At 36.5% G+C, this 10,704-nt stretch overlaps 1 protein-coding gene across 1 annotated transcript; it reads right to left on the minus strand.

Annotated features, from left to right (window-relative positions):
• Positions 1–4,483: 4,483 nt before the first annotated feature.
• Positions 4,484–10,477, minus strand: LOC103706490 (phosphoacetylglucosamine mutase). The gene is made up of 10 exons (XM_008790606.4): positions 10,317–10,477; positions 9,976–10,238; positions 8,771–8,890; positions 8,535–8,677; positions 8,178–8,429; positions 7,666–8,081; positions 7,404–7,579; positions 5,443–5,539; positions 5,010–5,220; positions 4,484–4,821 (listed from the first exon to the last, which is right to left on the minus strand). The coding sequence occupies exons 1-9, from the start codon at positions 10,381–10,383 to the stop codon at positions 5,054–5,056; spliced, it is 1,701 nt and encodes a 566-aa protein (XP_008788828.1). The 5' UTR covers positions 10,384–10,477; the 3' UTR covers positions 4,484–4,821; positions 5,010–5,053.
• Between the last annotated feature and the right edge of the window lie 227 nt (positions 10,478–10,704).

A 10,704-nucleotide genomic window follows, 5' to 3' on the forward strand; every position in this document is an offset into this window, starting at 1 on the left:
TAAAGAGGCATTAAAGACCTAATTTTTATTAAGGGCATAATAGAAATTATACATAACTTTCCTAGGAAAGTGGATGGTCAACCAAACATAAGTACTTTGGAAATTTGTCACTTTTCCATGGTTAACTAAACATGCCAAAAGTGCTTTCCTAGGTATCCTCTTTCTAGGAATCTGATTCCCAGGAATCATATTCCTAGAAGGAAAAATACTTCCCGCGAACTAAACGAGCCCTAATAGAACTTGCAGTTGGAAGCAGAAGCACTACAGTTCTATTTGCACGGTAATCGTGACTGCAAGAAACATACTTTTGGTTTACATGGCTGTTAGGTGATAAGTGCGAGGGCAATGAACCAAATAGGATGATCCACTTCAAGAACAGTGGGCATAATGCATTAACTCGTGATATTATATTTAGACAATATTATGTTGTAATAATATATTTATATAATATTATACTTATTTTAGTTGGTATAATGTTGTATTTGTTATTCTACTATGTTAGTATATTACATTACTTCTTAGATAATACTATTATGGTACGCATGGGCAGATCTAGGGGAGGTTCATAAGTCATAACGAACCATGACCACCTCCCTCCCTCCCTCCTCTCCTCCACCTCTTCCCCTATATTAATATTTTAAAATTTTAAACCCTGTTTATATATGGAAAGCTCAAAACTAGAACTTACTTTCCTATTGGTTTATAGAAACCTCCATCCCTTAAATTTTTCTACTATGTTTTCTTTAAAACCCTACATAACTTAGTTTTAAAACATCTTTTTTACTTCTATGCATATGCTTATGGATGTGCACAAAAAATTCTATTGCAGAAATTAGATACAATTGTAAAAAAATCTAAAGAAGAAATTAACTTTAGATAATTTGGACATATGCAAAAGAGCACAAACCTCATAAAATCATTATTTTCAGTGAAAAGTGTTAATCAAATTTTAATCAATTTTTTTTGGCTACATAGGGATGACAATCTGCTCTGCTCCATCAGGCACACGACCCTTCTCGACCCTAATGGGTGGATTTTACACAAACCTATTTAGAGTCTATGGCAGAACGGGTCTTCATGCTAAAACCTACAGCGGATCTAGAGTAGTGCGAACAATAGCAATGTCTACCCCAAACTTGACCCCATTATATATAATGCTTGATCATTATGATGTTACGATGATAATAGAGGAGAAAGTATGAAGATGCAAGCTTAGTCTTTTCTTTTAATTTTTAATCGATTGCTTTTCTTAATTTAAGAAACATTTGATTCCTAAATTAAAATATTTTTGTTTGTTGTTTCTATTATTATTCAAAATTTAATTTGTTATGTTTTCTATCTTTGACTCTTATTTTATTTAATGTTATGTGAAGTGAAGAGATTTACTTTTATATTTTATTTATTTATTCGACTTGTATGCCCCGTCTAATTCTAACCATCCCATCCTACCCTAAGGCCATGTTTGGGGGAGCTGTTGGCAGTAGAGCTGTTAGAAGTAGAGCTGTTGGAAGTAGAGCTGTCTGAAGTAGAGCTGTTATAAAAAGCTGTTTGCTGTTTGGTAACTACATTCGTAAAGTGCTGTGGTACTTTGTTTTGTGTTTGGTAAACAAACTGAGAAAGTACTTTTGTATGAAAAAATTACCATAAAGGACATTGCATAGTATTATACAACAGAACATAATAAAACATAACATATATTAATACATAAATATACGATATAGTATAATATTTTTGTAATATAAAATAATATTATTATAATATAGCATAATAGTAATATAATTATTAGAGTAAATTAATATTTTGTAATATAACATAATATTAAATTATTTAACATAACATATTAATGTATTATGATATAATGTAATATATATTATATTTATAGTATAATACAATAATAAAGGTATAAAATATTATAATTATTGGTATAAATTAATTTCTCATAATATAACATAATATTAAATTATTTAAAATAACATATTAATGTATTATAATGTAATGTAATATATATTATATTTATAGTATAATACAATAATAAAGGTATAAAATATTATAATTATTGGTATAAATTAATTTCTCATAATATAACATAATATTAAATTATTTAAAATAACATATTAATGTATTATAATGTAATGTAATATAATATAATATTAATAGTATAATACAATAATAAAGGTATAAAATATTATAATTATTAGTGTAAATAATTAATAATATTGAAATATATTTATTTATTATCTCATTTTTTCATTCATTCATTCATTTATATAAATAAATATTTATTTATTTATTCTTTTTTTATTTTTTAAATTTTTTTTTCTTCTCTTTTTTTTTTCCTTTTCTTTTCCTTTTCTTTTTTTTCTTTTTCTTCTTCTCCTTCCTTCCTCTCCCCCGTTCTCCTTTCTTCTCCTCCCGCGCGGCCGGCGGCGCCGGAAGGGGGCCAGGCCGCCGCGGCCGCGGGAGGGGGCCGGGCTGTGGCCGGCGACGGCCGTGGGAGGGGCCAGATCGTGGCCGGGCCGTGGCGGCCGCGTGAGGGGCCGGGTCGTGGCCGGGCCGTGGGAAGTTCTCTCCTCCCGCGAGGCCGATAATGCCGGGCTGGGCCGTGGCGGACGCGGGAGGGGGCGGGTCATGACCGCCGGCGGCCGCAGAAAGGGGGAGGGCGCCCCCTTCTTCTTCCTGTTCTTCGGCCCCTCCCCACCGTGGAATCTCCTTTTTCGGCACCGTCCCTTTTCGTGACGGGGACATCGTCGCCGGCGGCGGCCGCGGGAAGAGGAAGACCACCCGTCTTCCTCTTCTTCGGCACCTCCCCACCATGGGGGCGGGGGAGAGGGAGGGGGTGCGACGGCGGGGCAGAGGGAGAGGGTGCGGCGGCGGAGGAGAGGGAGTGGGGTTGGGTGGGAGAGGAAGAGACGGTGAGAAAGAGGTTTTGGGGAGTAATTTTTTTTTAATTGGGGGTATTTTGGTCAAAAATACAGCTTTCCGAAAAAGCTGAAAACAGCATTTTCGGAAAGCTCCAAATTGGAGCTTCCCCCCAAAAGCTGTTTTCAGCTTCCCGCAAAAGCTGAAACAGCTTTTCGAAAAATTTACCAAACATCATTTTTTAGCTAAAAGTACTTTTGGAGGGCCAGAAAGTGCTTTTTGGCCCTCCAAAAGCTCCCCCAAACAGGGCCTAAGACAGGTATGAGGCGAGTATGGATACGTGCTTTCCTAGCAAAAAGAGTACAAGAAATAACCAATCTAAGCCATACCAACCCTGCCGCCATCTCTATGGTTGCATGTATACATACGGGCCCTCCCAAGCATTAAATCCTAACTTCACCTTGATAGCATGCATTAATTCCTACAAAGAGCTTTGGTAGGTGCTTTCTCTCGTTTTCCACCAATTCAATTTCGGAAGCTTGAACAAGGGTTGGAGGCTCAACAAATACATCACATCAAGGGGAATCCTCCATAGACATTAGGGTGGCTTTGGAATGGAGCCCGATTCCCTTCAATTTAGTAAAACTAGAACCGATTTTAGTAAAGAAAAGCTCCATCAAATCCTTCAAGATCTAGAAAATGAGGGCACAAATAGGATGCGAGTTTTTTGATTTATTAGGTGTATTCATACACACACTATATAAAGAATCTGCCTAAGGGAAAAAAAAAAAGAAGGATGCGAGCGTGCTCATGCAGAGAGAGAGGATGGAGATTCCCACCCCTCAAGCTTCAAGCTGGATGGTATCAATATATTGAACATCTACAATAATGTCTTTTCTTTGGGGAACAAGGGAGAGTACTATCAAATTTGCCGAAATCAAATATACTGGAATAGAAGCACCATATACTATCTCAATCTATTGGGACAAAGATTGCAATCTGAAGGGCAAGCAAAACACCGAACTTCCATGAAATGTCCAACAAATCCATTTCTCAAGAAGTAAACTGTACTCTCCCCCTATAAGATCACCTTGAAAAAATATATATGCATTTCTAACTTGTAAAATCTTGTTACATTTTTATTCTTGGTAAAAGGTAAAAAACACAGAGCCGATGCAAGATATTTCAGAATCACTATAAGTGCAAGTATGGTGAGAAAATTTGAACATATCACTTATTATTAACTTCTCTCATCACCTGAGTGTCCAAGGTCAGTTTGATAAATCCCACATTACAAGATCCTTAATGTTTTCAATACTGAACAATAACATGTAACATGCATTGAAAACGAAGAAACTAGTCAAGTAAACTTTGTGATTTATCATTGCCACATATTTCCCCTATTGCATATTCTGCACTAATGCTAAATTCTGATTTATTTTTAAATCAGAAGAGCTTAACTAACTTTTTTCTTTTAAGAACTACATAGAAGAACTAAGGTTACTTCTTTTTTTTCAAATGAAAAATTTTCACATAATTGTTTTATCTTTCCTTGATTTTTCTTTTGTTTTATATGCCATAATTTGCACAGTAAGTCCAACAAGTTTAAATTAAATGGCTCGTATTAGAAAAAAACAGAATGTTTCATCAATATATATTGCCAATGTTTAAACCTAGATGTATTTAGAAAATGATATAATTGGGTCCTTGACTATTCAAACAAAAATCTGCAGAAACAACTAGATATCAAGTGTTTACATTATTTTCCTGTCAGCAAAAACAACAAAACTAAATCTAGCATTAATCATGATATAAAAAATATCTGCTTTAAATCCTTCAAGTTCCTCTGCAAGATGAATGTAGAAGTTGATATATACTTGGATTCATCTTACTCTCCCCTTAACAAGAACAGTTAATGACTGGAGTTTCATAAAGCTGGCCTTAATATGTTTCCACATGCATCTGCATGGACAAGGGGAATGCAACTCAGTTAATTACTGGCGATATTGAAAACCATGGGGGAATCATATGGTAGAACATATACTTAAATTTAAGAAATTGGTTTAAACAAGAGGAATTCACAAGGTAAACATATCAACAGGATCGAATCCACTAGAAGATTGTTTACAACAAAAAAGGTAAATGCTTACCATGACCTATCAACTAAATATTCAAAATTTGGAAATTTGTCTGTTTAAGCCAATTGGTGAGGACTGCAAAACCCAAGAAAGTGATCAACATGTTGCGCCACAGAGTGGGCAAGACCATCAGCAGCTTCCTGTGTGGATGCCTCAGCATAAACACGTATTATATCCTCTGTACCAGATGGTCGGATAAAACATCGCCCTCGATTGTACTTGGCTGCAATAAGTTCCAGCAAAGAAAGTGCCATAAATCAGTAAGTGTGATTTATTTGTTAAACAGAACTTAGGATAGTAATCATGAAAATCTCCTAATATTTAGTCAAATGGGTTAAAGAGTATACTAATTAGGTAGGAATTTTCATATAAGATCCAAAGATAGATAAAATAATCATTCCATATACAGGCAACCAGAGGTACTTCCAGACATGCACATCCTTACCAGTCTCAGCATCTATCACTTCTTGCAGTCCCAATGGTTTCACAACCTGTGTTTCTGCATTTGCTGTGACTACAGCGCTTCTATCTGCAACTTTTACCTGAGTAAAAAAGAATCAAAAAAATCAGTGAACCCACAAATGTCAAAAAAAAACATTGTTTCAAACAAATCTCCTGTTGAAACCAAATAAACATTATAAAATGTCTGATTAAATCTTATACAGAGAAAGTGTGGCTAATTTGATGTTGGATGCACCCTTACAAAAAAAGGACATAGAAGACAGAGCTTAGAAGATCGAGCTAACTTCAACGTTTTAATAAGTTATAGCTGGGCTTCTTATTAAAAGGCATGGACCGAAGGTAAAATTGCTGGTTTAGTTTATTTGTAACACCATAGAAGGATCAACTTATCAGGCATGATGCTTGATTTATTTTGATATGAATGTGGAACGAGACAATTTACAGATAGAGATCTATTTCTACATTTTTAAATCTGTAAAGGAATATTTTAACAAGAAGAGCAACTCTTGTTTGGTACATATTAGGCACTATACACGATGAAGTTTCACTCAAATATCTAGATCTCCAGATCATGCAGTGCTGTAAGTTACAGATTCTTCAGATCAGTATAAAAAATCACAAGTTTGGATTTTTCTGTGAGGGCTTAGTAGATAATCTGTGAGGGAGAGCTTTGGCACAACGGTAAGGTTTCTTCACTATGACCTGGAGGTCATGGGTTCGAAACAAGAAAACACCCCCTCCGCATGCAGGGGTAAGGCGGGAGCATTGTGCATTGAGCTACCCTTTACTAGTTGATAACAATCTGTCTGCAAAAGCAGTTACTTATTTCAAAATTAAAATTAGAACTGTAGATTCAAAATAGATTCACAATCCTTCAAATTTAGCTTCAATTCTAAAATACTCCATACCAATCATAAGCCCAATTTAAATCCTCATTAAAATTTAACTCCTTAGTATAATCAGAGACATCCTACCCTTATCCCATACCTAAAGATTACTAATAACTAAATCACTTCAATTTACCAACTTAATCTAATAGCAAAATCCGTGTCCATAGGAGATGAAAATTGATCTTGTACCATCTTCTCATTTATATATATGAATATGAATTCAATCAACAATACAATATGAACCCCACCACCCCAAAAAATGCCCCAACCAAAACCACAAAACCAAAAGCAGAAGGAAACTAGGAAGAAAGCCATCCAATCAAATCTAGATGGATCTTAATATGGACATAAAATACATAGATACCTTAGAGAATATTAAAATTATGGTTGGCATCACAAACATTGCTTGGAAATCAGAAATTAACAACTGATGGAGTTCATTCTAGGTAAAGAAGAAAAGAATTTTAGTTGCCCAACAACGAAATGTCATGCAAGGGAAGTATATCAATAATCTCAACTATCATGCAGCAAATAAGCAGAGTAGTTGACAACTTCATCCAACAAAAAGAAAAAGTGTCAGGCACATCAACCAGCAGAAATGGCAGGCATAGAAACAAATTGATCTATTAGCTGGTAAAGTGGGGAAATTTTTGAAACATTGCTCATTACAAATATTTTTAGTTTCGATAAAAGGGATTAATTGTTAAATTTTATTCAGTTTATCAAAATTCACACGTAACTGTACAGTTCACTAATAGAATTAGTAACATGTAAGGGGAGAAAAAACAATTACCAATAGGATAAGTTTTGTCTTCTTGAATTTGAACTGTCATCTACAATCACAGAAAATCTAGTGTGACTGATATCTTTCTGTCTAGACGCATAGGCATTGTAAAATTGTAATATAACTGCTGGATATTATTAATTATTTTGTGGATTTCCATGTTAAGTAGAATCGAATTCAGTCTATGTATCTACAAGTGGGTGTATTCAAGCAAGTCTAGGTTGTGTAAAAATAGCATCATCCAAACAAGCACCCACATAAGCAACTTACCTTCAGCTGCCTACTGGGCAGGTCACTGTAAAGTTCACTCCACCTTTGGATTGACCATCCCATATATTGCAGCACAGCCTCCACCAAAAGCAACCCACTAAGGGCATCTCCTACTGCTTGATTGATCAATTGACTGACTGCCAACAATCTAAGAGCAGCCTTATGATGCTCCGAACCTAAGAACAACAGTAATGGAATTTTAATATTGTCCTGAAATATTAGGCATGCAGGCTAAATATGTTACATAAATTCATGAGTAAACCTGCAGATCCAGAGGCAAGTTCATTGTTCACAGCCTCCAATCTAGATATAAAATTTTCTGAGAATAGAATAGTTCCGTGCCCATTTGCCTCAAAATATATTCCAATATCATACTCTAAAGCTTTCTTATGCAGATATTTTACACCTGTAGGAGTAAATACTACTTCCAGGCCCAGCTGCTTGAGGTAATCTGTTGATGCTCCATTCGCATATGCCGTCTGAACAATGCCAAGTCTTGCTGGGAATTCTTTGTATAGTTCATTTTCCTTCTGATTAAGAATACTTAATTGTTCCTTGATGAATACTGCAAAGAGAGCTAATATCTTATCTCCATCGACAAGATCAATGCTATCACTACTTTGTGATAAGACAGAGAAATAAACAAGCCTGTCAGCATCACCATCAAAACTAGCACACCTGAAACACTAGATGAACCCATGCAGTTAGCAGTAGATGAATACAAGCTCAATGTATCAAGCTTCAAACTTACGAAGTAAAGAAAAAGAGAGGCACCTTATTCCTACATCATCAGGGCCAAAACCACATGGAACAACTTTCTCCTTCTGCACATAATCAGCACCACATCTCTCGTTAAGTATCCCTTCTCCTTTCTTACCAGAATTTCTCACGTAAATCTCCAACCCTGTCATCATTTTCTTCAGTTCTTCAAGCTTCCCTCCACCAACACCATTGGCTCCATCTACAACAAGTTTTGTATCCATCCGATCTTTTATTTTTTCTTTAGGGACCAAGTCCATCAGGCACCTGCCATCCAATATTTTGAATCTTAAACACACTAAAGCATCATTTTTCCTTTTACGTCTGATAAAAAAAAATTTTGTTGAAAAAAAAAATTCTTTTCAAACCGACTTAAAAGATCTTGAGAGTTGCGTAAAGTAATCAGGCTCAGATGCCTTCATTCCCTTATTCCTACTCCTAACCATCCAATGGAGTTGTGGGGTTGTTAAGATTCCCATGTCGATTGCAACAGCACCAATTATAGCATTAATTCCCTTCAACAGAAGAAAGAGAAATTGCATTTATTTTTTACATTTGACAGTAAATATATATCAGAACATTTATATCAATTCTAAAGACACCACTACCTGCTTTGCAGCTTCAAGAAGAGCTTCACCGCTAGGCCTCGTGTCTCTTCCCAATAATATCTGTGCAGACTGCCCCCCTCCTATTGTTATATTCTCCTCCTTTGAAAACTGAATCACCAACTGAAAATCAAATGGAAAAAAGAATAAAAAGGCCGAGCTCAGTAGCATGAGCTTGTTAACTCAAGCAGGGGCTATGAGATGGCTGAACTGTTTGGGTTATCATAAATTCGAGTGAGGTACACTACTACTATAAAAAAAATAAACTCTCATCGGTCTTTCCAGGTTAATCAATGAACACATGGACAGGTCTGTTAATTAGTCATTTTCTTTAGCTGAGCAGGTTCAGGACTTGACACTGACCACCCAGGGGTCTTGATTGGTCTGTGTCATCTCAAATGTTTAAACAAAATCTTATAATCTTCCTCCAAAAAGAAGGGTGACAAAATAAAACACTTGCATTAGACGGACATAATAATAAGTGAGCGGCTTTTTATTTGTGTATCGCAGAAAAGGTTTTAGAAGAATAATAGAATTTCAGAATCTCACTAAAATACAGAATACATATTTCACCATCTAAAAAGCTAATGATAAAGTTTATTGGTCCAAATTTTTTAATTTAAAAAATCTCAGATCATCTAAATGGTAACATCGAAATCCAGTATGGGGGCAATTTGGAAATTTCATAAGAAAAATAAAAGAGCAGAGAAGGAAATCACCAAACATGGGACAAAAAAGAGCTTTTCACGAATCGTCAAAACTAAAATCACCACATATCGGGCATCACATAAGTTCCAGATACTCACAAACTAACTGAAATGTAAAAAAATACATTCCAAAAAGTAACAAACTATCTGAGTCAGACGACGGCAAGTTCAAAGAAATCCGCTAAATACATTCCAAAAAGAAACAAACTATCTGAAATCTAGACCAAATTCTCCGCTAAGAGCGGCAAGGTCAAGAGAGAATAGAAATAAGGGGAGAAAACTACGAAGACAAGAAACAAAGAAGAGCCATTTTTTCTTTCTTTTAAACATCAAAGTTAACACCACAGTATTACCATCCAACATAGGTTATAAAAGATATTGAATCGGGCAATCCAAATACTAACAAACAAAATGAAATCTAAATCAAAATTTCCACAAACAAGGCCAAGATCAAATCAGAACGGAGCTACTAAGAAAAGGGGAAAGAAGAAAAAGCCCAACTTGGAGGAGGTGCTCGGGATATGGGGCGTTGGCGAGGGCGTCGGCGAAGGGCTCCCATCGCTGAGTCATCATGCCGCCATCGGGGTCGGCGATCTTGACACCGTTGTCGGCGACGGGGTTGTGGGAGGCGGTGATCATCAGGCCGACGGTGGATCCGGTCGTGAGCGACCTCAGCGCTGCCAGTATCCCCGCCCGGAACACCGTCGATGCCAGCATCGAGCCCTGCGACCGGAACCCGGCGGTCCCGTACGAGAACTTCGCCCCTGCAAGCAAAAGGTGGGATCTTCTTGATGCGGGGAAACCGAGAAGATTCGGGGATTAGGGTTTGAGATGGTGCGAACCAGAGGGGAGAGGAAAACGCGAGGCGGATTCGAGGAGGAGGGATCGCTGCTTCGCTTCATCCGCCATCGCCTGCTGATGCTGTTTCTCATCTCGACTTTGCCTCTCACAATATTAGCACCGAGCGCGTGACATGCACGTGAGGACCATGTGGATAGTTATGCAATTATAAAATTAGTTTTACTTCATAAAATAAGAATTTTTTAAGAACAAATTATTAAATCATTGCAAGGCAAATATGAAATATTTGATAGATGATTAGATCGCATGAGAGGGGCATCAATGGTTGTGATTTGCTCTCTAAATACATTCTTTTATGAAATGATAATGATTTTTTACTATAGATGGAGGAGGCTCAATAACCATGGATAAAGGCAGACTGCTGGCAGT

Source organism: Phoenix dactylifera, chromosome 2, assembly GCF_009389715.1.
Source record: "Phoenix dactylifera cultivar Barhee BC4 chromosome 2, palm_55x_up_171113_PBpolish2nd_filt_p, whole genome shotgun sequence".
Classification (NCBI taxonomy): Eukaryota; Viridiplantae; Streptophyta; class Magnoliopsida; order Arecales; family Arecaceae; genus Phoenix; species Phoenix dactylifera.